At 40.2% G+C, this 26,676-nt stretch overlaps 4 protein-coding genes across 6 annotated transcripts; 3 read left to right on the forward strand and 1 right to left on the reverse strand.

The window, feature by feature from the left end:
- Positions 1-1,286: 1,286 nt before the first annotated feature.
- Positions 1,287-2,378, reverse strand: mrpl32 (mitochondrial ribosomal protein L32). Its single transcript, XM_079560911.1, has 3 exons — positions 2,178-2,378; positions 1,716-1,915; positions 1,287-1,643 (listed from the first exon to the last, which is right to left on the reverse strand). The coding sequence occupies exons 1-3, from the start codon at positions 2,272-2,274 to the stop codon at positions 1,392-1,394; spliced, it is 549 nt and encodes a 182-aa protein (XP_079417037.1). The 5' UTR covers positions 2,275-2,378; the 3' UTR covers positions 1,287-1,391.
- Positions 2,379-2,646: 268 nt separating this feature from the next.
- On the forward strand, positions 2,647-5,719 carry psma2a (proteasome 20S subunit alpha 2a). Its single transcript, XM_079561733.1, has 8 exons — positions 2,647-2,740; positions 4,229-4,305; positions 4,383-4,515; positions 4,588-4,710; positions 4,976-5,057; positions 5,158-5,231; positions 5,377-5,434; positions 5,554-5,719. The coding sequence occupies exons 1-8, from the start codon at positions 2,700-2,702 to the stop codon at positions 5,668-5,670; spliced, it is 705 nt and encodes a 234-aa protein (XP_079417859.1). The 5' UTR covers positions 2,647-2,699; the 3' UTR covers positions 5,671-5,719.
- Positions 5,720-6,670: 951 nt separating this feature from the next.
- Positions 6,671-17,105, forward strand: atad2 (ATPase family AAA domain containing 2). Of its 2 annotated transcripts, none has more exons than XM_079561221.1 (30): positions 6,671-7,026; positions 7,848-7,999; positions 8,098-8,138; positions 8,224-8,398; positions 8,474-8,561; positions 8,646-8,715; positions 8,787-8,993; positions 9,073-9,190; positions 9,964-9,975; positions 10,226-10,333; positions 10,454-10,562; positions 10,641-10,756; positions 11,239-11,413; positions 11,492-11,580; positions 11,664-11,823; positions 12,859-12,949; positions 13,030-13,207; positions 13,303-13,445; positions 13,530-13,650; positions 13,763-13,949; positions 14,015-14,200; positions 14,268-14,403; positions 14,849-15,045; positions 15,133-15,292; positions 15,409-15,531; positions 15,630-15,803; positions 15,876-16,436; positions 16,516-16,649; positions 16,746-16,874; positions 16,968-17,105. In XM_079561221.1, exons 1-30 carry the CDS (start codon positions 6,829-6,831, stop codon positions 17,001-17,003), a joined length of 4,374 nt encoding a protein of 1,457 aa, XP_079417347.1. In that variant the 5' UTR covers positions 6,671-6,828; the 3' UTR covers positions 17,004-17,105. The 2 variants fall into 2 exon arrangements, with proteins under 2 accessions (XP_079417347.1, XP_079417348.1); XM_079561222.1 differs by having other exon boundaries at positions 8,790-8,993.
- A 486-nt stretch (positions 17,106-17,591) lies between these two features.
- On the forward strand, positions 17,592-25,497 carry zhx1 (zinc fingers and homeoboxes 1). 2 transcript variants are annotated; one of them, XM_079562347.1, is made up of 8 exons: positions 17,592-17,973; positions 18,855-19,046; positions 19,364-19,824; positions 19,924-20,133; positions 20,251-20,466; positions 20,585-20,749; positions 20,829-21,977; positions 22,188-25,497. In XM_079562347.1, the coding sequence occupies exons 2-8, from the start codon at positions 18,863-18,865 to the stop codon at positions 22,428-22,430; spliced, it is 2,628 nt and encodes an 875-aa protein (XP_079418473.1). In that variant the 5' UTR covers positions 17,592-17,973; positions 18,855-18,862; the 3' UTR covers positions 22,431-25,497. The 2 variants fall into 2 exon arrangements, with proteins under 2 accessions (XP_079418473.1, XP_079418472.1); XM_079562346.1 differs by lacking the exons at positions 17,592-17,973; positions 18,855-19,046 and having other exon boundaries at positions 19,289-19,824; positions 19,942-20,133.
- Positions 25,498-26,676: the final 1,179 nt, after the last annotated feature.

The following is a 26,676-nucleotide window of genomic DNA, read 5'->3' on the forward strand; positions in this document are numbered from 1 at the left end:
ATGAAGTGAGCCACCTGTTGCTGTTCATATCTCTCTTTGCCAATGCAGTTTTTTGCTGACATTCTTTGCCTAAAGAACACATGATAAACTATTGTACAATGGCAAACAATATCCACGTTACTTTACAACATGAAGCTATACACATCGCGTTGATTCTTTATTAAAGATAAAAAACATACCTATATTGCGGTCTGGTTTCCAAAACCAAACTTATCCAACAAGCCTGGTAGCTCTCTTTAGTCCAATGGTTTTCTTCCAGAACATCACTAAAGGAGTTCACGAGGTAGCTGCCGCCTCGGCTAATGCAATGCATTGAGCCACTAATTACAGTCAGTCTCCTGCTTGAGAAAAGCTATTTATGCTTTTAACACGGTATAGAGTCTCAGATTGTTTTGCAGGTTGGGAGCCTTTTAAATATCATTGGTGGTTTCTATTTTTACTCCTTTTTACATCACATCTACGTTCTCATCTTAGGCATCTCAGAGGATGGCTTTCATTTTAAATCCCTGGAAGTTTTGATTTTTTTTTAACTCTGACTGCACTTGTGTCCTAACTGTGTTATAAATGGAAGAAATGCTTAATTACAGTAATTGTAAATAATAAAGAAATGTCCAAAATATAAAGTCATGATTTGTATATATTTGATGTGGCATCTGACTGAAAAAGCGCCCTTTAGGGAAATCTATTAATTCCTTTCGTGAGATGTCTCTGACTTGACCACAAAGTAAACAGTTAAACATCTTAGATCAAATAGTTACATTAATACAGTCTTAATAAAAAAAAAAAAATCAGTTTTTTAAAATCTGATTTCAGATTCATTAACATACGAGCTGCATTGGGGTTCTACCTCTAGGTAAGGCAGTGATGTGTAGAACGGACTATCCCCAGAACAATAAAACACTTGGCGAGGGCATTTCTGGGGAGGGCTTTTATGTACAACAAGTAGCACTGACAAAGCATTTTCTAACATATTAGACTTGTGGCCTTTTTACTGTAATACACATATCACATGTTAAATTAGGTGCTCGCTTGATAGATGACCCCCTTTATGATTATTAGCAACATAAGAAGCAATTTTGCAAGCAGTTTTTCATATCCAATCTTTGCTACAGTGGCACAATGGTAAGATGCAACCAAAACAGAGCTGACTGAGCAACATTTTAGGTTTAGAAAAACAGGCATTTTACATCGATTACAGTGACTCATAATGTTTTGATTTTCAAAATGGATTTATTGTGCAGAAAAAGGGATAAACAGAGTTGAGGACATTCAAACAACAAAAACGTTCACTATTGGATTTGTGACGTCTGTCTTCTTTATTGTGCAGCAGTTAGATAATTAGTTCAACATTTTCATTTAAATAAAACCTAGATCCCTTATTTCCTGGTTGATCATACATTGAACCATGAAGGACGTTTTCTTGGCCTCTCAATAATCCTTTTATCTTTGTCTTGAGAGTTAGCGGTCTCTCCCTCATATAAGACAACAGTTTCCACTGTTGGGGCTCGGAAAGGTCCACCTTCCACTTCCTTAATTTGATTACGGATCTTGGCAGTTTCTCTGCAAACTTTAGCATAACAGAAACCACATAAGATATGCTTCTGCTTTAAATGGCCACACTCTGGACAGGGCTCAATGTTAGTCTGAGGAACAGAGAATGGAGCAGAAAAGTAAGTAAAAAATAATCAAACGATAAAAAATTAATTCATTTATACCTTGAGTTTTATGAGTTTGGACTCAGATCTTCTCCTTGTACGGTTGACCTCAATGGTACGCCTCTTTTTGGGTGCAGCCATCCACAGAATACCATCCAGCAGACCTGGTGACTGACATGGGCCCTCTACCTCCTCTTCAGTCTCCTGACCATTGTTGAGCTGAGGCAAAACACTTGGGCCATGTGCTGCCAATGCTGGGGCTACACACAAGCATATCACAATCTCAATATTTTTACTTATAAATGGAAATTATAACATTGAAAACAGATAATTAATCAACTCTAAGCCTAACCTACTCCATGTTTCGTTCATGCAATATCTGTCTTGTCATTCCACTAAAGTAAGCCAGTACAAGATGAGAAACTATTTATTCAGAAGACTGTTAATTAATGGATCTATTGTAGTTAAACCAAGTATAAATGTAGAAAACACGTGCAGCCCAGATCCAGTGAGTGAACTTACCCAGTTGCCTCTCGAGACCGGCTGCTTGTAACAATCGGTTTTCAATAAGCTGTAAAGACGTTCTCAAACTCTGCACAAATGAGGCTACGGTAAACATATTTCTTTATCTCACGCAGCGCTTCTGTCGTATATTTTTTTGTTTTTGTTTCTATCGTATGTCAAACAGTCCACGGTCACCGAAGATGCGTCAACAATCGGCGACAGAATTCTTTTCTTCTCCAATTTCTAGAAACGCAAGTGCCCGACAGCGCCACCTCTTGTTTTTATAAGTTCATTGTAAGATACATATATTAATTCCTTTTACTACATTGGGTGGTTGTTTCGTTGATATTCTAACGTAGATTGTATACGTACAACTATGTACGTGTCAGGCGGTTCATAACTTACCAACAAATCAAGCGTAAAATACATTGTTTTAAAAAGGGTTTTCTTAATTACTAGGCTCGCTGGGTGGCAGTATACATTCTCAAGTTGATTAGCACGCGGTGCGCCAATCTACCGTAGAAGAAGAGAAAGCTCAAGATGGCGGACCGTGGCTACAGTTTTTCTCTCACTACATTCAGGTAACTAAATATTATTTTAAAGTCAAGTATTTAACACTGACTGCTATATTTTCAATCTCATGAGATTTGCTGTATGTGGAGGTGGCAGAAGAATGTGTTTTGTTTGCCAGTTATTGAAAATACAGCGTTTTGATGCAGGTGCCGTTGATGCACAGTCATTGCCTCTCATTGTAACGAATGGGCTAACATTAGCATTGCAGCAAGCTCTAAAAGCGAAACCAAAAATAAGTTATGCTTTTGTGAATCTGTGTGTATTTTAGCGAGCACATCATTTAAATTAAGTATCTTTCATTGCTTCTATTGGTATACCTTGTAGATGTTGATCTAGATTTATTTTCGAAGGCAGATGCCGATTTGGGGGGTTTTGTATTGGCCAGTGCCGATACACACGGCCGATAGTTTTTGCCGATTTCCCCAAATGTCTTGTTTTATAATCCTGTGTATGATGCTTTTAACCTCTTAACCCCCACCGGAACCGAGCATATTTTGTCCAGTTTGGTTTTACCCAACAAAGAAACGAAAACGTGTCAGAAAGGCAGTAAAAATACAATTTAAAAAAACAGTGAAAACTTAACTTAAAAGTGAGCAACAAAAAATCACACAAACAAGCAGCAAAAGAAACAACAAAAATAGCGACATTTACACAATAATATGCAACAAAACACAACAGAAGTAACAAAAAAAGTTACAAAAGAGTGACAAAAAAGCAATAAAAACGTGACATAAACACGACAACAATGTGACAACAATGCAGCCACAGTGTGACAAAAAATTAACAATCAGGTCTTTAAACTCCAGTTGAGAAGCTTTTAGATTTGAGTAAAGCTGAACTGGAGAAAATGCGCTTGGTTAAGGCGGGGGTTAAGAGGTTTAACTGTAGCAAGTGTCATTGCTGAACTGTGACAGCGGGGAGCGCTTTATTAGGAGCAGAGGGCTTTTTTATTCAGGACATTCCTGTTTAGTAGGTACTTTAGCGGGAGCTCATTTTAAAGCCACACCGCGTAGAATTTTACCCAAAAAATAAAATTGAAAAACAAGCTTTTATGTTATGACAGATATTTTCAGCATTGAAAAATACCTCAAACAAACTGCAGTAATAGCCTTTTTTGTGTCGAGCTGGTGATTAGGAGCATGTATTGTAATGATGGCAACAGTATAGTCCAAAATGTTACGCAGTGTACCTTTTTAAAGTAATAATTCAGCAGACTACAACTGCAAGTCTCTGTCTCTCATGATTTCTGAAATTATAAACAAAAGTCTTCAACATCAAATATATATAATACAATCCAAGGTATTCAAACGTTGTTGTGGGAGGACTCATTTTAAAGCTCATTGTTTTTTCCAGTGCAAAAAATGGGAAGTCTATCACTTTTGGTTCCGGTGATATTGGCTTTTATCAGCATTATAGCGGCCAATAGCCGACATTGTAAAATATATCGATATATTCAGTCGGCCTAATATAATATTTCGTTTGATGTTTGTCTTCAGTCCCTCAGGTAAACTGGTCCAGATTGAATATGCCCTGGCAGCGGTAGCAGCAGGAGCACCGTCAGTGGGTATAAAAGGTAGGACCGTGCCAAACTGCAAATAAACTTGTAGAATTGTGTAGATTTAAAAGTAAATTTCATGCTTGTACTTTCAGCGACCAATGGAGTCGTACTGGCAACAGAGAAGAAACAGAAGTCCATTCTTTACGATGAGCAGAGCGTGCACAAAGTGGAGCCTATCACAAAACACATTGGGATGGTCTACAGTGGCATGGGGCCAGACTACAGGTATTTGAGTTAAGTTCGATGTTTTGGACAAAACATGCTTAGGTTTTGTATAACTGGGTGTCTGTGTTGCAGAGTGCTTGTTCGGCGAGCCCGCAAGTTGGCACAGCAGTACTTTCTGGTTTACCAGGAGCCAATCCCCACAGGACAGCTTGTTCAGAGGGTGGCTTCTGTGATGCAGGAGTATACACAGTCAGGGTAAAGATGGCAAAGTTTAAATGTGGAGTCTACATATCAATACACAACATCCTTCATTCATAAAAGTTGAAATTATCATTTAATTCTTAAAGTTAATTGAGATTAACATTTATGATAACAGCTACCTCTGCCATCAAACCATTTCTACATGGCACACAATGTTGACGTGGCTACAATTTTTCAGTTCTGAATACATTTTATTTGTTCATAAAAGTTGAATGTGTTGTGTATAGTTTTATGGTTTGATTTATGATCTTTATTTTAGTGGAGTACGACCTTTTGGAGTGTCCTTGCTAATCGCTGGATGGGATGAGGACCACCCCTACTTGTTCCAGTCGGATCCATCGGTATTCTATCTAATTTAATCTGAAAACTACTAAATGCGTGTCCTATGAGTTATTCATTTGTCTACATTTGTAGTAACACAAACTTGTATTTGTTATAAAGGGTGCATATTTTGCATGGAAAGCTACTGCGATGGGAAAGAACTATGTCAATGGTAAAACATTCCTTGAAAAAAGGTGTGTATGTTTATTGTGAAAATGTGTTCTGTAGTGGATTATAATGCACCAGTTGGTCATGTGTTGAAATGCTTTTTTTGTTGTTGTCCTTGATGCTTACTTACAGGTTATTAATCAGTAATTATTTTAACTACTTTCCTTTTAGATACAATAATGACCTGGAATTGGAAGATGCTATCCACACAGCCATCTTAACTCTCAAGGTAACATTTCTGAATAAACTACACAAATCAAATTTAGATCCATGTCATCGTAAACTTCTGTGAAGACTTGAAGCAGACTTCATTAAAAAGCAATGTTTTTTATTTTATTTTTATTTTAGGAGAGCTTTGAGGGTCAAATGACTGAAGAGAACATTGAGGTGGGAATCTGCAACGAGGCTGGCTTCAAAAGACTCACTCCTGCAGAAGTTAAGGACTATCTGGCAGCCATTGCATAATCTCATCCAGTGACCGAGCCACATTTTAAAACAACAGCGCTCAAGCCAACGTGGACATTACACATTGTAGTCTGGGAAAAGTCACTGTTTTAAACTTATAAGCAGTTTTCTTCTTTTTTTGACTCTCTAAACATACTACTTCCACCACTACTCTGTCAATGTTGTAATTTGGCTTCTGTGCAAAGAGAAATGGTAAAAAATAAATAAAACAAGCTTTCCTCTAAATATTTCAAACCAGCCTGAAAACAATTGACATTAATTTGGTTGAGGTAAATAAAAAAACATGCTTTTGTACGGCAAGTAATACATGTGGTTTAATTATTCAGTGGAAAGCATGAGGAATTGTTCTGTAATCTGGTTGGTTTTACAACATGCTTTTTCAAAGCAAAGAAAAACGTTTGTATTTTCACCTCTGTTATCTGTTATTCATTAGAATAAATACTGAAATGTCCTAATTGCAGTTTGATTTTTGTCATCACGTGGGCATAAGGCACATATTCGCTCACAAGAAGCTGATCATTGGTTGTGGGCACTGCCATAGAAATAAGACACTGCACTCTTATTAGAGATGATTCAATGAGGTCTTCCCTTCCCCTTAGCTTTGGGTTACAGAACATCCTCAACCTCTCGACGAGAAGATACAGGATATCTGTCTATTAAACCGCATAGTTTTGAAGCGTACAACTGCATCAACATATCTACTTTACAAAGTTCACAGCCCTTTCTGACTTGACGTCTGCTTAAAAGAATCTCCTCCTCTGCTCTAACAACTCCGTGACGTCATTGTTTTTGCAATTATCCCTCCGCGTAGTAGTGTAGAAACAAAAACTACGCATAATTTGACGACCATGCAAATAAAGTTCATTACAATGTGCCCTCATATCTTGCCAATGACTGTATGTGCATGTCCTTTTGGGGAATATGCATGCTGCTTATCAGGGGTCTACTTTGTTTGGCGGAAGCTGCTGTACAATTGATTCTCTGCCCTGATGACGTTTATGGCGCCAGAAATCAAGGGTTTACGGAAGCTTGGCTCTGTCAGATAGGCGGGTTCAAGCCAGTGGAGTTCGCGGTTTTGCGAAAGTACTGTCATTTTAGCTACACGTCTTATTATTAACCCTCTGGGCAATGGCATTGTAAGTTCGTTTTGGATTCAAGATGGTGATACTACGCAGCAGCGGGAATGCCGGAGCAGAGCCTGGTACAACCCCGAAGAGAAGGTCCTCTGAGTTGGATACAAGCTCGGAGTTTTTGTCGCTCCTTCCCGCTTCCCAGAGAAAGACCGCCAGGGTGACCCGCTCCTCCCGGGTCCTGGATGACAGTTTCAGCAGCCCTGAAAACTGCAGCGCTTCCAATGTAAGCTACAAACATGCGTAGCTAGCTAGCTTTAACGTGTCTCAAACTGTGGATAACGTGTGCTCGAGAACTAGCGGTACAAATCTCACTGTGCGATAACTTTGCAACCAGTAGCAATGCACTCCAGATCAGCATCAGCATCATATTAATACTTGATGTAAGAAGCTTGGCATTGTAATGACGGCTCTCAATGAACAAAATATACTTTATAAACTGAACATAATGTGCAAAATTCACGTTTTAGTTAACAAATGTAAATGAGTCCTTTATGAGTACAGAAAACCCGTAGACTTGTCTTTGTCAATTCTAATGCCTTTGCCATTTACTGATGCTTCTCAATAAGTAAACATTAAAGTAACAGTGCCATTCTTTGGAATCATTAAAGGCACACTGCGTAACATTTTGGACTATACTGTTGCCGTCAGTACATAACATGCTCCTAATGACCAGCTCGACACAGAAAATGCTCTTACTGCAGTGGTTGATCAAAGAATGGATTTGGAAGAGAACCTAGCCTGTTAAAATCTCAAATTCTACGGACTTTAGTCACATCTCCATGGAGACGAGCTGGAGACGTACCCACTCCTGGTAAAGTTATGTCATGTCTTAGGAAAGCTGAGCATGTTTGTTTGGGGTCTTTTTCAAAGCTGCAAATATCTGTCATAAAATGAAAGCTTGTATTTCAATTTAATTTTTGGGGTAAAATTCTACGCGGTGTGGCTTTAACACAGTCGTATGTTTGGCATTTGTTATTGTCTGGGAACCTGCTGTTTTGATTAGTTCTTGTAAATGTTTATAAAAAAATAATGTGTCTTTTGCAGGGGCACTATAGTAAAAATGAGGATAGAATAAGCCATTCTCCTTCTTTGAAGACCAGGGGGCAGAGAGTTAAACTGGAAGTGTCATTTTCAGACATGGATGCAAAAACAAGCTCGCCAGCAAATGCTGACAAGGCTGGCGTGTGCTGTACCAGGTATTACCCCATATGTATTGCTAAGTGCTTTTCAATCATAGGTAAATTGTGAAGCTGACAATTTGTAAATGATAGTTTGCATTAAATCTTGTCATCAGAAAATCATCCAGACTACAAAAAGATGGAAAATCACCAATGGGTGAGTAGTTTTCTTTATTGTATACAATAATACAGAGAAAGGTTGCACCATTACAGGTCTTTGTTGAATGCTTTCTTTGGTTCAGATATACACGACGAAGTAGAGGAGTCGTCAACTCAAAAGCGGAGTCATTTCAACTTGAGACACAGGGAGACTGAGGATGAGGAGGAAGATCATTCAGTGAGGCGTAGCTCCAGAATTACCAGGTACAGACTGGATTCACGGAACCAGTCTGTTCTGTACGATCGGCTCATCACTAAGTAAGTTTACGTTATTGTTATGAAAATGTAAATATTTATATCACGAACACAAATAATACTGTGATTGTCTGTTAGCACTGCAGAAGCTGTTCTCCAGAAGATGGATGACATGCAGAAGATGCGGCGTAGATTGAGGAGCAGAGACACAAGGTCACCAGAACAGGTAAATCCAAGATAATGTATTTTTTTAGACGATAATTGTAATGTATTCAATATGATTAATTAACATATTTTTTGTAACATTTAGGAGCTGGGTAGACTGCGCTCTCTACGATCAAATACTGAGGGAAAGGACACAGAAGAAGAAGAAAACCAAGGTAAAGACTTAATTGCACCAGTACAATTATTGATAGATCAAAAACCTTTTATTGTTCCAAATACTTTACAGTAGAAGATGATGAGGAGGTGGGGCAGGAGAACGAGCAGGATGAAGATGGGGACGATGACGAAGACGAGGATGACGAGGATGATGATGAGGAAGATGATGACGACGAAGAAGATGATGAAGATGGTGAAGATGAAGAGGAAGAAAACCAAAAACGTTATGACTTTAGACAACGGAAGGCAGTGGTCCGCTACCAAGCACCGCAGGAGGGTGTGAGACCTAATACTGAATGATTATATGAATTTGAGGATTTTTTGGTTGTTGACAACGTTTGACATAACTTCTTTAGAGCCCAGAGAACCGAGGAAACGCAGCATATACGATCACAGCTCACCAACCAGGCGCAGGTTTAGATTCAGCTCCACTGCCCCAAGAAGTCCTTACAGCAGGAGAGGCAGCAGGTTAGTGTGCAAAGATCCTAGTGACAAATATATAATATTTGACCTATAGACCCTTTGACTGCTTACATCATCAGTGACTAGGGCTGAAAGATACATCGTTATCTTATCGATATCGAGATATGAACATTCAAGATATCAATATCGCAAAAGAAAAATATATCATTATCATCTTGATACCGAGATATGAACATTCAAAATATTAATGTTGAAAAAGCAAGATATAATCAAGAAGGCTTTTTTTCATCAATAAAACTGCACTCTTTTGTATTATGATTTTATTTTTCTGGAGAATGCTTAGTTTTCACCTAACCCATAGTTGTATTGCATCGAGATCGGGATATCTAGCATAATTATTGAAATTATGAAACTATGTCCATATCGTTCAGCCCTATCAGTGACATCAGCTGGAGGCAGGAAGTGACCAAGAGAAAGATTAAACTAAAACTAGCGATTTATAAGTGTAAAGCTACAACTAAGAAATGTGGTCCTGTTTTGGCTGAAGGTGCCAGAACAAGAGGAATGACATTTCAGACGATAAAATAAGGTTCATCTGATGTTTCCAACTACATTAGACATTTGTCTATCGTTACTATGACAATAGCTACAATGGAAATAGATAGGAATTTGAGCTTCCCGCCTCCAGCTAAGCCGGGAATGTTTACAAACAATTGAAGGGTCTATAGTTTTTCTTTTGAACTTTTAGTCATTTTCCGCTATGATCTATACAACCAACATATTCCCTTTATTTTCTTTCTGATTCTTTTTATCACCCTCAGGAGTAGTTCTGAGAGGTAAGACTCTTATTATTCATATGTGGAATATGCCACATTTTTACCAATGTCAGTAGATGGATGGGACAGTGGTTTATGATTTGGTTTATGCGGCACGGTGGCGCAGTGGTTAGCACAATACAAGTGTAAGCCATTATTATTATGTGACTCTTGGTAAAGGTTGGGCATTTGGTGTAGAAATGTAGAATTGGTTGTATGGGGTTGTTGAAGACTGCTAAGTTAAGTAGGTGATATGTTTTTGTAATGGCAGACGGCGACATGCTATCCACAGCAGTGACTCCACTTCCTCCTCATCATCATCAGATGATGAAAAATTCCAGAGGAGGAGAAATAAAGGAAGGGCAAGGTCTGTCAACAGGTGAGTGTACCAGCAACATCTCTTTAGACTGTGAATAATAAACTGGTCACTAATTCACAATCTGCATGTAAGTGTGTTGTAAATGAAAATGATAATTAATATTCTGTGATTTTGTCGAAGATGTCTGCCTATGAATCTTGTTAAAGAAGACCTTCTTGGAATCCACAAAGACCGAATGAAGATAGGAGCAAGCCTTGCTGATGTGGACCCAATGCAAATCGACAAAACGGTGAGCTTCATGCCCTGTGTGTGTCATCATGTTAAAGTTTTGTTTTATTGTTGAAACTGATGTGTTGTTTTGCCTCAGGTGCGTTTTGACAGTATTGGAGGGTTAGGGAAACACATCTCAGCCCTGAAGGAGATGGTGGTCTTCCCTCTTCTTTACCCAGAAGTCTTTGAGAGATTTAAGATACAGCCACCAAGGTAAACATCAAACAAGTATAATCTTAAGTTTACCAGTAGTTTGCCAAAGATTTTATTGCAACATACAATATCTGCATTCAAGTGGAGGTTGGGACCATAGAATGTAGACTAGCGATGGACTAAGTGAGAGAGTGCTGCGGCTTCTCCCAGAGCGTACAGTGTGGGCTAACTGAAGCTCAATCATGCTAGCAATTGGACTGGGTTAAATTAAAATATAAAAAGAAAAAAGAAAAAAATAGGACAGTGTTAAGACATTGGAGGACTTGGAGGTAAGAATGATAAGCCTGCGTCCAATGAACGTCAAAAAAGATCACTGTTTCAAAAGTGCATTACAGCAAAGAACTTCTGGAGCCTGCAACCACTTCCCATTAGGTTTCCCGCAGCTAATAACAATGCTATGTCCATATTTTTATACGTCCATATTTTTGACTAATTTCAATGTGTTAATCGTATGATATGCATCTTATTCCTCCATTCTTTAGGGGCTGTCTGTTTTATGGGCCACCAGGTACTGGCAAAACCCTTGTAGCAAGAGCTCTGGCAAACGAGTGCAGCCAAGGGGAAAAGAAAGTATCTTTCTTTATGAGGAAAGGAGCGGACTGCCTCAGTAAGTGGGTGGGAGAGTCTGAGAGACAGCTGCGACTTCTGTTTGATCAGGTAAACCAAACTGTCTATTCAAATATGTCTGTTCTGTGATAAAGAACAATCCACATCTTCTTTGTTAAATCAATTCAGGCGTACCAGATGCGCCCATCTATCATCTTCTTTGATGAAATAGATGGTTTGGCTCCTGTGAGGTCAAGTCGACAGGATCAGATTCACAGGTGAGATATCTGGTCTGGAATGCATGATATATAAGAACAATGTGGTGTTGTATGTGGGTGGTGACCTAATTTGTCTCTATCAGTTCAATTGTATCCACCCTCCTTGCCCTGATGGATGGATTAGACGGTAGAGGAGAGGTGGTTGTGATCGGGGCCACAAACCGTCTTGACTCCATTGATCCAGCTCTACGACGACCAGGACGCTTTGACAGAGAATTTCTGTTTGGACTCCCAGACAGAGAGGTAAGCCACCATCACAACCTGACACTTAAAGCCACACTTCAGTCCAGGCAACTACTGTGTGATGTTACGTTTCAAGAGTGTGTGATCAAAATTAAGCATTTGAAAGATGATGTGATGTATTGACTAATTGTAGTAAAAACAAATCAGCATAATGAGCTGGTCATGTCCCACTCCTGGCAAAATGTGCAGATTTATGGAGAAGAGCGCCCACTCACAGAAACCCACATGTTTTCATTTATTGTCATTCATATTTTTAGTTTCGATGGTAAATTTTGAAGGCCATCCGTCATTTTTACGGATTGAAAATAAAGCTGTAATGAAAGCCCAAAGGCACTGCTCTACCTCAGACCGCACGGCCTTCTGGGCTTTCCCTAAAGCGCAGCTACGTCTCTGTGGAATGCGACATGGTTTTGCTTTGCATTTCACACAGCAACGAAACCATTGCAGCCTTTTACTGTCTGCGATGGTTCCAACACAATGCACACTCACATTGGAGCTGAGAGTGCATTGACTTGGATAAAAACGTGGAGACGAGAGAGAAAGAGGCGTGGTGCGCAGAGGTATGAGAACACGGACCTGTGCGCGTGTAGAGCAGGCTTCAAAGACGCACATGTGCTGCTGAATATTGCCCCATTGACCGTTCACGGTTCGCCCACTGTGTTACTTGAACTTAAAATTGAGGAAAGGCAAATAATAAGCCTCAATTTGAGCCTTAATATTGACAAGCAGATGATGGCTCTGAAGAAGTTCTCCTCTGAGACATTTACGCACAAGTTATGACACGTTTTTCCTGTTCATGTATGTTCCACGATTCTGTTCTGAAATAGTTTATTTTAGCTCTGTTTATTATGCAATATCAGATTTTTTTTATTTTTTAAAGTTGATATTTCATCGTCAAAATTACTATTTAAATTGTTGACATTCGCAAATCACACAGGTTGCAATTTTTGAGGAACTTTATCTTTGACACCAAGTTTTTTGTTTTGCTTTTTAAACCAAAATCATGCAGCCCTTATGTTTGTGAAATTCTGACAGGCAAGAAAGGACATCCTTACAATACACACAAGGCAATGGACTCCATCTCCCTCTGATATTTTTCTCGAAGAACTATCGGAAAAATGTGTTGGTGAGTGGCTTTTCCTTGTATGCTCTGCATTAAATTCGAAGTTAATTTGCCTTAATAAATTCTATTTTCTCGCTGATCAGGCTATTGTGGTGCGGATATCAAAGCAGTGTGTTCTGAAGCAGCACTCTGTGCACTGCGACGCCGTTACCCTCAAATCTACTCCTCATCCCAAAAACTCGTGCTCGATGTCAATTCCATTTCCATCACAAGCAAAGACTTTATGACTGCTATGACCAAGATGGTGCCAGCTGCTCAAAGGTAAAACGCATTTCACATTTGTAGTGGCAGTAGTGGTTTTTCTGTTCATAAGTGTACACATTTAGATGGTATTGGGGTTTTTATTTCAATTGCAGAGCGGTAGCATCACCAGCAAAAGCTCTGATCCCTGCCATCCGTCCTCTGTTGATTGCTGCGCTACAAAACATTCTTCAGACAGTAAGCAGATTGTTCCCACATGCAGAGCTGGGCTTAAAGAAGAAGAAGAAGCGAGATCAAGGTATTGGGATGGTTTCTTTCATCATTAACACGATTGCAGCATGTATTTTCAAATCTTTGTTGTCTTTTTTTTGGTCCAATATAGATCTTACTTTGGGAGTGTCAGAGGATGACTTGATGTTTAGTGACGAGGACGCTGAGGTCTGCTCCAGTGGACAGTCACAGGCCCAAACTGCATCTGCTAAAGAAATATTCAACCTGAACAGGTGAGCTTGAAAGTTAAGAAATATACAGCAGAACCAAGCCTTAAAAGTTAAAAATATTTGGATAAAAGCAGTGTTTTATCAGAAGTATGCCCTCATCCATTTTATTGTTTAGGAATGTGCTAAGCCAACCCACATCGTACCGGCCGAGGCTGCTGCTTCAGGGCAGACCGGGCTCTGGACAAAGCTCTCACTTGGCTCCTGCTGTGCTCCATGCGCTGGAGAAGTTTACAGTTTACACTCTGGACATGGCTGTTCTGTTTGGAGCCAGTGCAACTGCCCCAGAGGAGACTTGTGCTCAGGTGAGTGACTAGATGATGACCAGATAATCATAGATAAATAATGAATGCTTATCCGCGTGATGCAGATCTTTGTGGAGGCTAAGCGGACATCTCCCAGCATCTTGTACATCCCACACATTGGACAGTGGTGGGAAACAGTTGGCCCAGCCTTACGAGCTACCTTTCTTAGCCTTCTTGGCTCTATACCTGCCTTTGCTCCTATATTGCTGCTTGCTACTTGCAGCCTGCAATACAGCCAGCTCAGCTCAGAGGTATTCCATCAATGTTTATAGTATGCTAACTTTAACAACTGTGTTAAATGTCCCTTATTACCTCCAGATTCAGGAATTATTTCGAGTAGAGTATGGGGAGGTGTTTCATGTTCAAGTCCCTACAAGCAGAGAAAGAACAAGCTTTTTTGAGGATCTAATCCTAAATCAGGCTGCCAAGGCTCCTGCCTCAAGAAAGACAGCAGGTGAGAACTGAAACTGTAGAAACTCTGTTTTTTGACCAAATCTCTTGTAAAATGCACCAAAATTCAGGAATTTACCTGTTCAAAACTGTCTGCAAACCACCTTGCCCTACCATGGCCCTGAGAATTGTCCCCTTGTTCACCATGTTCGTCTGTGTAGCAAACCAAAAAGCGCCTGAACAATTGTTAAAACCAACTCCTCCACCTCCACTCTAAGGGCATCCGTGCTGTTTCTGAATATAAACACAGTGTGACGTCAGAGCATTATTGTGGCAGGCATTGACTGCTTCCTGAACTCCATTTAGGCGTTTGTGTGTGGTGTTTTTCCAAATATGACTTTTACGTTTTTAATCGGGAATATCTGCGGTTTCATGTGGATGACGGCAAATATCTTTGTTCATTGGGATACTTTATGTGTGGACAAAGCCTTAGTATATCTGTTTTTCAGTACTCCGTGCCCTAGAGGTGCTCCCTGTTGCACCTCCTCCTGCTCCACGTCTGCTGACTACAGAAGAGGTTAAAAGACTGGAGGAGCAGGAAGAAGGCACCCTCAGGGAGCTCCGCCTCTTCCTGCGTGATGTGACCAACCGGCTATCCCAGGATAAGCGGTTCAAAGCTTTCACAAAACCAGTGGACCTAGAAGAGGTGGCTGTTTGTAATTACTCCATTGACAGTACAATTCTTAATGCTTATTATTAGATCTTACCTTATTAAAATTGTACCTTCCTTTAGGTTCCAGATTATGCAGAGGTGATTAAGAAACCTATGGATCTGTCAACTGTCCTCACAAAGATTGACCTTCATCAATACGGGACAGTCAAAGAGTTTCTTTACGATGTGGACCTTATTTGGCAAAATGCACTGGAGTACAATCCAGACAGAGACCCTTCCGGTACACACAGTGACCTATTTCAACATACCGATAATTTTAGTTAAATGGTTCATAAGTTCTGTTAAACACAAACTTATTTAATCATTGATTCAAGAACATTTGAATGTTTTCCACAGATCGTCAGATACGACACAGAGCATGTGCATTAAAAGACACGGTTCATGCCATCATTAAAGATGAACTGGATGAAGATTTTGAGAAGATTTGTGAAGAGATAAAAGAGTCGCACAAGACGAGAGGTGAATGTTGGCTTTTTTTATGCCAACCAAGGAAAAAAAATCTCATTTGTTATGGGTCATTAAAGAACAATGCCATCTTTGTTTTTGAACATCGCTAGGTTGTGGTGTTGCAAAGCTTGCGCCATCTTTCTGTCATGTTCTTCCAAAGCCCAGAGTGTCTGTGGAGGCCAAGATCTCTGAGATAACCCCACAAAGAGAAGCAGCCAGCAGCGCAACTGCTGTCACTCCAGTAAAAACTGCAGTTTCAATTGCCTCAACACCAAAAAGCTCAGGTAAAAATCACAACATGGAGTACAATAATCAAGCACAAAGTCACAATCTCAAACATTATTGTATTTCCAAAGGTCAAAAAAAGAAAAGAAGGAGATGTCGCTGGGCTTCTGGAATCATTGCCAAGAAAAGGGTGTCCTTGTCTATGCATGTGGCTAAAGACAACACTCAGTCTGAGGATGAAGAGGAGGATGGGGATGATGAAGATGAGGGTGACAAGGGAGGTGATGAGGCGCAGGAACAGGAGCAAATGGTTGCCAATGCAGAGTCTGCAAATGAACAGGACCAGTGTGAAGAGAAGGGGGAGAGCAGTCAGCCTATTAGAAATGAAAATGCACAAGATGAGAAGTTTGGTGAGGACAACCAGGCACAAAATACAGAGGGAAGCATGGACAAAATGGAAACTGAGACTGAGTTACCATTGTTGCAAAATGATGACGGTGAAGCACCGAAGGAGAATCCTGCCCAGGAACAGTCTGAAACATTACAAAGCAATAAAGCTGCCAGTCAAAGCTTGTCAGAGATGGAAGTTGAGAAGACACAAACTTGTCAGCAAGGTGAAAAGGAGCCAGTGGAGTCAAAAAGCCATGGTGATGCAATGGAGGTGGATGAGACTTCAAAAGAGGATGATGCAGGTACAGAAGTTCTTTTTAATGTATGTATTTGAAGAACAAAAGCAAGCTTGATAATAATGTCATCTACCGGTGTTTTTAGAGCGAACTGTGAGACGTATGACCCGAGCTCTAAAAAATGCTGTACAAAAGCAACAGATGATTAATGTGGACCAAGCTTTGCAAATACTGGATGAGGAAACTCCCCCTTTGGTTGTAGACAGAGACAAATTACAGGTGAAACCCACTAACTTTTTTTTTTTTTTTTTTGCTTTGGTCTTGTTTCCCTCTTCTGCTAAATAAAAACATGAATGATTGTGTTCTTTGTTCTAGGGGCTGCTGGAGATGTTAGTGGTAAAGACTGAGGGCTATGAGGTCCATCAGCTTGAGAAACTGTATGCTCTTCTCTGTCAGACCATCTACAGACACCGAAGGGAGCATAATAAAACTGTGCTGATGCAGGTTGGCAACACTTGGATTACTCTAAAACCTTAACACTGACTAAAGCAATGTGTAATTACTAATTGACTATTGGGTATTTTGTTTCCTTTTCAGGAGTTGGAATATGAAATTAAAGACTTCTGTTGTTGACGTCTTCACTGCAACGATGGCCAATTTTATATTATGCTCTGTAAAATGTAAATATAACCAGTTAGATTTATTTTCATAGCTTGAGTAATTTTGTATGACTGATTGTTTTTGATGACATTCGATTAAAAGTAGTATTAATTTTGCACTAATATCTGCTATGCATCTTTGTCTTCATTGGAAACACCAATATATATAAAGACTGTATAATGTCAAAAGACTATAAGTAAGCGCATAATGGTAAAGCGATTCTTTAAACGTGTTTGCCAGTGATATTTGTACAAAAGTGAGTGCGGTTCATTAGACCGGTGTGTTGTCCTCATGTAGCTTAGCCATAGACTATTGCGCGGGCGGGTCACATAAGGACAGACCGCAGACATGGGGCCAACCAACCACGAGAAGTATCAGGTTTTGCTCGCTGTTTGACTACACATATGTTCTCTCAATAGACTGAATTATATATTGTAGTTCCAACAATACTATGAACACAAGACAACAATGAAATATGACTTTAAAAAGTGCATGGTTGACACAAAATTACAGGAAGATCTCGAGTCGCTGCGGAATGACGTCAACGCGTATCACTGAATGATGACGCTGCTTGATCATTAAAATCTGCCCTTAAAAATATCAGAGAATTGGGTCGGCAAAGTAACGCTGTTGCAATGGAAACCCTCAATTAATTGCCCCGTTTTGGGGGATATAACGTTATAAAAGCGAGAGTGGACCTATAAATAGCCAGATCCAACGGGGAGAATTGAAAAAGATGTCCGGTGTTTTGAGCATCTACACACGGGAGCTGTAGCAGTTAGACCGGTCCTGTCCGCCTCTCCGCTGGGCTTGGAAACCTGTGATCCGCGGCGGCCTGAATGCTTAGCCGGACACGGAGGGTCAGCCGGAGCCGTGTGCGTTGAGACCCCAGGACCCCACTATCTTCTCTCGACAGCCTGGTTGCGCACATTTCTGTAGTTCTGTAAGTTTACCACCAGACGTGATCAATAACAGTGACTGGCCCAGCTAACATGGGCTAGTTGGCCCATTACGTGCAGTATTCTACACGCCATACAAGCCACGGAGCAACGCAGGGTAATGCGCGCAATGTGGAGTCTTATAGCATATTCATTAATAGTGTATTAGCTGTTTTTAGCACCCATGTGTTCCTCTAAATGGCTTCATAATGACAACACTGCATTGCATTTTTTGACAAAGTCATCTGTGTAGTGGGACTCAAATTGGCTCTAATCTTATGAACCTGAATTTAACAGTATGTCTCTGAGACGCCACGGGGGCCAAAATCCATGCATATAATACCCCCTCAAGGATTACCGCCAAACGGTACACACAATGCCCTTCACGATTATAATAATCATTTTGCTTTACAAAATCTACAAATTCATTACTTATTGTTATCAGAGTTTATTAAAGCATTATTAGAAACTACTTATAGCATTTCAACTGCTCAAACAGGTTTAGCAGTGGCTGGAAGCCTTGTTGTAGTTAATTACTTATTACAGATTTGGTATTAGAATTTCAGGTGCTCGGCATATAATTAGAATATCATGAAAAAGTGCATTTACTTCTACTATGATAGATACGATTACATGTAAAGTGAGATATGTCGCCTTTTTAAAAAAAATCATTTTTGATTGTTATGGCTCACAGCTTGTAAAAACACCACATTAAAAATCTCAGAAAATTCAAATATTTTGAAAATGGACTCTAAACCATAATCATCATTAAAATTATAACAAATAAAGGCTTGATATTAGTTTCACATTTTAAGTTGAATAACAGAAAGAAATGCCCTTTTTCATGATATTCAATCTCCCCATTGATCTCTTTCTTTACTGTTAGAAATTACAATGTCTAGCCGCCGAAAATCCACTACACCTTGCATGGTGGTGCCCTCTGATGTGGTGGAGCAGAAGACTGAGGGGCCACAGGAGCTGGAGTCAGAGGTGAGAGGTAAAGAGCCAGAAGAGCAGGCTGCTCCGCCTCAGGACATCGATCAAGCCACGGTGATTGTACCTACTCCTCCCGATACAGGCAAGAAACTTTCACTCAAAAAAATCATCTTCTTATTTTCTCAGGCTGAGGGTGCACAGCCCAAGATTAACCATGTGTTTTTTGCACAAATTCATGTGAATGACAAGTTGTTTGAGAAGTTGCCTCTTTACAGTACCTACGCCTGTACGCATTTCACACTATTGATCAAAAACAGAAGTCTATATTTAATGCCAGATAAGAATAAGATAAGAAGTGAAACATTTTAAATTGTCCATCTAACGTGGTTATAAAATGTTGTTGAAAGTGAACTGAAAGCTGTATGCAGATTGCAAAACAACTCCACTTGTGTCTTCTAGATGAACCAAGTGTTTCTGCTGTAGAGGACAGCGATGTCAGTTTCCCCTCTCTGAAGCAAAGAACTACAAGCCCTTCAGAAGAAGCCAGCAGCGATCAGCCGAGTGTTGAACAACAGTGTGATACCCCTGATGAGGGATCCGCAGACCCCACAAATATCACTGCCATCTCTCTCAGCAAGACCCCCATTATGAGGATGAAGACCAAATCTGAGCCAAAGAGGATTGCTGTGTCCCTGAAATCGACAGATGAAGCAACAGAGGGTTTTGGAGGAGGTAGTGAAGGGGATGTGGGGGGAGAGCAGGAGCCCATAGAGGCCCCATTGGGGCCTATGACAGCTGTGGACATGCTGCTGCACGACTCCATGAAGCTGGGAGGGGGTTTGCTGGTTAGCCCTCCATTGGAGCAGCAAAGAAAATCATCACTTTTAAATCCTACTGTTATGCCTTCTGGTTTTGCACAGGTAGGCTGCATCACTGTAAATATTTCTTATACAGTATGTCCAACTGACAAAAGAAATTGTTTTTATACTGTTAATTTTCTACCATTGTTTTCATTTCAGGTGCTTTCTGCTTTCCAGGCCCAGCAGAGCACAGGATCCACAGCTGTTCAGCCTCAGCTCCTGATTCCTCTAAGTAGCATCCCGTCCTACAGCGCAGCGATGGACACCAACCCTCTGCTGGGCAGCACTTATAAGAAGTTTCCTTATCCTTCTATGGCTGAGATCAGCAGCCTGGCAGCACAGACACAGTTCACAGAAGAGCAAATCAAGGTCAATAAGAAACAACAATATTATTAGCAAATAATACTGCTTTCACACGTGTAGCCCGTATGCATCCTTAATTACCACAGAGGAATTACCACTGACTGAACATTATGGCTTGTGCAGGTGTGGTTCTCGGCTCAGCGGCTGAAGCATGGCGTCAGCTGGACTCCAGAGGAGGTGGAGGAGGCTCGGAGGAAACAGTTTAATGGCACAGTGCACACAGTGCCTCAGACCATCACTGTCATTCCTGCTCACCAACTTTCAGCTGCTGCCAATGGCCTGCAGTCCATTCTCCAGACATGCCAGATAGTGGGGCAGTCTGGCCTGGTTTTCACGCAGGTTAGTTTTAAGAAAGTATAATATTTAATAACTTGCATGCAACATGTTCCATCCATAATATAATCCCGCAGACTAGGACCTATACATAGTTGATGTGTTTATTGTTCTGTCCCTGGAGGTTGGCCCAAGCGGAAACCTCCCTGTGACAAGCCCCATCACTCTGACGGTGGCTGGACTGCCCAGTCAGTCTCAGAGCTCCAGTAGAGTGTCCACCCAATCCAGCTCATCCAACAGTGAACTAAAACGAGCAACTACTGTCCAACCTCCTTCACTCTCTCCACAGGTGGCACTATGTGTTTTATTTACAGTTTAATTATATTAATCTTGTCATTAATATGTATGTTTCTATTTTTCTTTTAAAGGAGAACTCAGCTCTTTGTGCTGACACATTTGGCATGCGTCCTAAGAAGTCCAAAGAACAGCTTGCAGAATTAAAAGCAAGCTACCTGAAAAACCATTTTGTTACTGATGCAGAAATTGCACGGTTGATGAAACTAACAAACCTGACAAAAGGCGAAATCAAGAAATGGTTCAGTGACACCAGATACAACCAGCGTAACTCTAAGAACAGTCATATAATCATGGTTCAGGATGGCACTCGTGGCGGCAGCAGTGCTAATGCCACCATCGTCATTGACTCAAGTGACGAGACCCCCACTTCGCCTCACCCTCCCCGTACTCCTCCAGTGAAAGAGAAGGAAACTCGCACAAAAACATGGAATCCATTTCCAGATTTCACACTGCAGAAGTTTAAGGAGAAGACGCCAGAGCAGTTGGTGGTGTTGGAGGAGAGCTTTGAGAAGAGCAGTACTCCCGTCGACGAGGAGCTTAGCCGCCTGAGGGCAGAGACCAAGCTAACGCGGCGAGAGATCGATGCCTGGTTCACCGAGAGGCGCAAAGTACCAGCCGCCACCTCTCCAGACTCTGATGGGGGCAAGCTGGAAACAGAGGAAGGTGTAGAAACTGCTGGCTCAACAAAGGAGAACCAAACTCCTCCTGGAGGTCAAAGTAAAGAACTGCCGTCCACAAGCTGCAGCAGCAAAGACATCAAAGATAAAGGTAAAAAGTCCCCAGAACAGCTGCATATGTTGAAGTGTGCCTTTGTGAGAAACCAGTGGCCCACAGCCGAGGAGTACGACCAGCTGGCAGAGGAGAGCGGCCTCTCTCGCTCCTACATTGTCAGCTGGTTTGGAGACTCGCGTTACTCCTGGAAGAATGGTAACCTAAAGTGGTTTGTTCAGTACCAAAGTGGCAATGTGGAGGCTCCGAGCAGTGGAGGAGGCAAAGCAGGCGTAGGGCGGAAAAGACGCGGTAGGAATCGTGGCTGGGGTCGTTCTCGAACACGTAGGCAGACGAGAAGATCGTCCTTCAATAGCGCAGATGTGGATGTGCCACCAAAGAAATGTAAGACTGGCAGAGATGTCCTCAAAGACTATTACCTAAAGCACCGCTTTCTCAACGAGCAAGATCTGGATGAGCTTGTCACCAAGACCAACATGAGTTATGAACAGGTAAAGAGAGTTCAACTGTATTATCAAGTACTGGTAATGTTGTTGCACGTAGTATATATTACAAGCAATACTACTGGTTAAAAATGTGTAATTGCTACTTAAACATTTAGCCTTAACACAGTTTTTTCTATGTGTATCAATAACATCGGAAGAATATTGTCTCTAAAAGCGGTTGTGTCTAGATGCATCATAAGTGTGTTCTTATTTGAGGTGAGAGACTGGTTTGCTGAAGTCCAGAGACGTTTGGACATGGGACTCGACCCCTTCCAGGACCCATCTGTGCTGAGGCCACATGGAGAGGGAGAAGACGCACATGGCCCAGGAGGAGAGCAGTCTGGTCTGGGAGAGGATGATGAAGATGAAGATGAAGAGGATGGAGAGGATTCAGATGACAGTGAGGTTTGGGAGCCATCAAGAAGTGTGAGAAAATCACTGTCAGTTTCTGAAGACTAATGATTGTTGATTTCAAATGGTGCAAGAGAAATAATATTGTTGACGTGATGAATGCTGGATAATCAAGATTTTTGCACCAACGTGCACAAGTGCACAATTCAATTCACTGTAATTATGAGTATTATGTCGAGACTATTGATTTTAGCTTTAGTGTGTTAGAGTAAATCGTCCCGATATCCTGACAATAATCTTTTGGGAATGACTGAGACACTGAAAACCAAATGTTGTTGCTTAGAACAGTTTGTCAGTAAGAAATACCATGAAGTGCAATCCTCAACTGAGGTTCAAGAAAAACTCCAAAAAGAAGTTTCGACACAATCTTGAGGAATGAATGCTATTGAGAACGGGCGTTTCCTGTTGACAGAATGATGCTGCATTTATTAATAATCTTCATCGTGGATGTTTCACCTTTGGTCCTAAACTGCTGAGGCCAAACTTGGATGTGATGTGTTTACAAGGGTGCTTAAATGATCGTTTTCATTTGTGACCATGAGATGGCACTACTGAGCAACGTCCTATTAGGACTGGACTTGACTATGATCTCGTTTTACTTGTTTACCTGTCATTTTAGCACCTGCAACAAACCCACAACCAGTAGTTACTATGTATACAATCATTTTGAGCCTGAACTAGTTCTCTGTAAGGACTAAATGTGATATCAGAGAAGGTACCTTTGGATTTTGGGATGTGGGATGTCTACTCAAGTCTTCCCTTTATATGCCCCTATGTTTCCAGGCACCATAATTATTATTGCATACTTTTACCTGGATACAAGTGTGCCCTGCATTTAATACTGTAGAAATCTTTTGAAAGTTTTAATAGCACCAACTATATGGTATCGTGCTGTGCTATTACTGTTTTAAAATGTTAATTAATGTGCCAAAGTTGAATGTGTTGCCCTCGGAGCAATGAGGTGATGGCACAGTCTGTGAACAGTTGCCTCGGTGTGTTAGTTCTTGAGTTTACTGAAACTGAAAATAGAAATGGTACTTTTGAGTTTTGTATGTAACCTTATCAAAGTCATCTGCTTCCAGGAGCAAGCTACTGCTTTGCTTTGCTTAGAGTAGGAGCTGAAAATAAGTGGTTTGGCAAACTTTTTACAAAATCCTGGTAAAAGCTGTACATTCATTTTCAGCTTTTATCTGGAATTATTATTTAGTAACCTTTTCCAGACTCTGAGGTCATACACTACAGCGCTGTTTCCCATAATGTATTGCTGTAACTGCTACACACAGTTCAAACATACAACTAAGTCAGTCCACAATCAAAGTACAATCATCAGTTTGATTTATCTTCTCAAAATGAGGCCTGTGAATATTTAGTCTAATATTAATGAACACTGTCTAACAGTATTTTGAGTAAATATTTCACTCCGTTCTGCACTGAACTAAAAACGTTAAGCACCTACTAAACCTTTAAAATGCACTTTGTCCACATTTGTACTTGTGGACTAAAACCTGATTAGGCACCTTAATCTCATGATGCCATAAAATGGCTCAGAGAGACCAAATCGTTTGTATGGCTCCAAGCTAAATCAGTATTTGCCTTTTATTCATTGATTATTTTTGGAGGAGGGACCTTAGCAGTTTATTTGTATTATAGAAATATATGTAGGATGTTTGAATGGCTCAAAATAGCTGAACAATCAGTCATTAAAATTGCACAATAAGAGCCAATTTTTATGTACTCACTTTAATAATTTCCATCTGTTCCTCTCCTCCACTTGACTTAACATCAAAATCTTAAGCTCTCCCGAGACGATTCTGTAGATGTTAATGCTGCTTTGTCTTGGTGAATCACATGTGACAGACAGATGCACAGCTGATGGGGTCTGTCTGATGGAGAACGGCGACAATGAAGCTTTGCAGATAAACCTTTGTGCCTCCATGGCTCGTACTCTTGGTTGAACTAAGTTGCACTAACTCTCAATGGACACTTGGAAAGAAAGAAAATGCTGTTCATAGTAAGGGTAACTGTTGTTCAAACTAAGAAGTGACGCATGGTCAAGCTCTGCTTTCTTGGTGATGCTCAAAGATGCCTATAAAACCCTCGAGGTTGTGCTATAATATCCTTGTCCTTGAATCTTGGTGATGTTTTTATATTTTGACACCAGGCATTTGTCACAGGGCTTTCCTGTCTTGTGTGCTCACTACAAATCAATCGTATTAACTAGTATAAACCTGGCTTTCAGTGTTACACTCTTCATGTGACAAGTGCCTGGAGATACAAATCAATTCAAAATGTTGAGCTATACTGTTGTCTAATCCTGCATGCAATAACTATCAATTGCATATTTTGTACATACTATAGTATGGTTGTGTAACTTAGGACAGCGAAAGCCTAACCTGGCTATAGGTCGCTTTTATCAAATCGTTTTACAGGCACCCTCTTTTTTCAACACATTTTAACATTAAGTTGCATTTAGCTTAATCCAGTTTTCCTAAGTTACCAGGTTTGGCTTGACCCTGTTCTTTGTTATTCAACCTTCCTTTTCCAATGTATTCTTTCATAGTCATTGTTCATTGTTTTGAATACGTCTGTGAGCTCATATCTATAAAACTGTGTCATTACAGCTCTGTCCAGATATAAGTGATTTGTAAGCAACACAAACCCCTAAAATTGTGTGTAACAGTGTTTTTCGAATACACTTTTTTTAATTTCAAAGCCGCTTTTTGGTACATATAGATTGCATTGAAATGTAAAGTCACAACTCTAGGGCTGCACAGTATTAATGCTTTTTATTAAAGATGTGATAAGTGTGAGTATGATTGGCAATGTTTTGAGAAACTTTTTAAAGGTGCATTATGGAACTTTTTATGCGGGGGAAAAAACCCTTGATATTAGTTTGACCTTTTTGCGACCCGGTGACTGCAGTCCCAGGGTGGTTGGCATGGCGCCTCTATTACAGCGGCCTCTTTAATTCTCCGGGATCAGTTGTTTTTAGGGTTTCTCGTAGGTTTTCACCTCTGATGGAACTGTCTTCATGGTTACGCAATCAGTCCATCCAGAAAACCTACCAGAAACCCTAAAAACAGATGGCCCTGGAGCGTCATAGGGGCCACTGTGATGGAAAAACATCAAAAGTTCCATAACGCACCTTTAACATTGAACGCATAAAATAATGAAAAGTCCAAAGTTGTTTCATGATCAAACTTACATCCACGACTAAACTAAAGTCAGTGACGTTATTGCAATAACATTTTTTTGGGTAAACATTTTTAAAGATTTTTTTTTCTTCTTTTTTTGAGTCGTGACTTTATATTAGCAATTTGTGCAGTAACGCTAAGAACAAACAGTATTTTTGTGGTCTAGTCTGTTTTCCTGCTTGTCCTCACGTGTTCTCTGTATTTAGGTGATTAGATCAATAGCTGGTTGAATGTTTTTAAGGAAAACTGAGATTTATGAGTTTTAACTGTAAGCCTGATTTTTTTTTTTTGTAAAGTACATGCTGTTTAATTTTTATTGTAATATTAAATGTCATTTTGTAAACTCACTCACAATATCTTTTTCTTTCTTAAACAATTTGTTTGTTGGGGTCTCCACTGAAACACAATACAAGCTTTACACATACTTTCAATTTATAGTACATGGGGCAGCCTCCTTGTAGTAATTTTGTAACAGTCTTTCTAAATACTCCACTGTTGAAGCTGGGGTACCTGAATTTTCCTGTTAAAAAAAATGAAATGTCCCAAACTCATTTCTAGCTGTCACAATCCCTCCTACACACACAATTTGTTAAAGCAAATTAATTATAGGCACGTTTCATGCCTATGTACACCACATTCCAAATTATTATGCAAATGACATTTTTCTCTGATTTTCTAAACTGTCAACTCAAATGAGAGTCAGCTTAAGTTAATTTAACTGTTAGAGGATCTCAGTGATAAAATAAATATAGTAAAAAAAACTCAAAATCCACTGTTCCAAATGATTATGCAACTCATCGTTTCAATACAATTTAAAGCTTGTAATTAACTGAAAATGGTCATTTGTGGAATTTGCAGCATTAGGAGGTCATACTTTCTGAAATCAAAAGCTATTTCAATCAAAAACATCTTAACAGGTCAAGTTATATTTCAACATTGGAGCCCATCTTTGAGCAGCTTCAAAATTCTTGAATTCATTAAACTTCTGAGTGTTTGGATAGTTTCTGCTTGGATTTCTTTGCAGCATGTCAGAATAGCCTCCGAGAGCTGCTGTTTGGATGAAAACTGCCTCCCACCCTCATAGAAGTTTTGCTTGAGGC

Source organism: Gobius niger (assembly GCF_951799975.1).
Source record: "Gobius niger genome assembly, chromosome: 8".
Lineage (NCBI taxonomy): Eukaryota > Metazoa > Chordata > Actinopteri > Gobiiformes > Gobiidae > Gobius > Gobius niger.

Bases quoted from the DNA above. Each gene is read 5' to 3' on its own strand.
- mrpl32 (XM_079560911.1), bottom strand. From the start codon at position 2,274: ATGTTTACCGTAGCCTCATTTGTGCAGAGTTTGAGAACGTCTTTACAG. The intron at 1,916-2,177 runs GTAAGTTCACTC...GCTTGTGTGTAG, and splicing joins CGGTCTCGAGAGGCAACTGG to CCCCAGCATTGGCAGCACAT. The intron at 1,644-1,715 runs GTATAAATGAAT...TCTGTTCCTCAG, and splicing joins CCAAACTCATAAAACTCAAG to ACTAACATTGAGCCCTGTCC.
- psma2a (XM_079561733.1), top strand. From the start codon at position 2,700: ATGGCGGACCGTGGCTACAGTTTTTCTCTCACTACATTCAG. The intron at 4,306-4,382 runs GTAGGACCGTGC...TTGTACTTTCAG, and splicing joins ACCGTCAGTGGGTATAAAAG to CGACCAATGGAGTCGTACTG. The intron at 5,058-5,157 runs GTATTCTATCTA...TTTGTTATAAAG, and splicing joins TGTTCCAGTCGGATCCATCG to GGTGCATATTTTGCATGGAA.
- atad2 (XM_079561221.1), top strand. From the start codon at position 6,829: ATGGTGATACTACGCAGCAGCGGGAATGCCGGAGCAGAGCCTGGTACA. The intron at 8,139-8,223 runs GTGAGTAGTTTT...TCTTTGGTTCAG, and splicing joins AGATGGAAAATCACCAATGG to ATATACACGACGAAGTAGAG. The intron at 11,824-12,858 runs GTAAGCCACCAT...AAATTCTGACAG, and splicing joins TTGGACTCCCAGACAGAGAG to GCAAGAAAGGACATCCTTAC.
- zhx1 (XM_079562347.1), top strand. From the start codon at position 18,863: ATGTCTAGCCGCCGAAAATCCACTACACCTTGCATGGTGGTGCCCTCT. The intron at 19,825-19,923 runs GTAGGCTGCATC...TTTTCATTTCAG, and splicing joins TGCCTTCTGGTTTTGCACAG to GTGCTTTCTGCTTTCCAGGC. The intron at 21,978-22,187 runs GTAAAGAGAGTT...TTCTTATTTGAG, and splicing joins CCAACATGAGTTATGAACAG to GTGAGAGACTGGTTTGCTGA.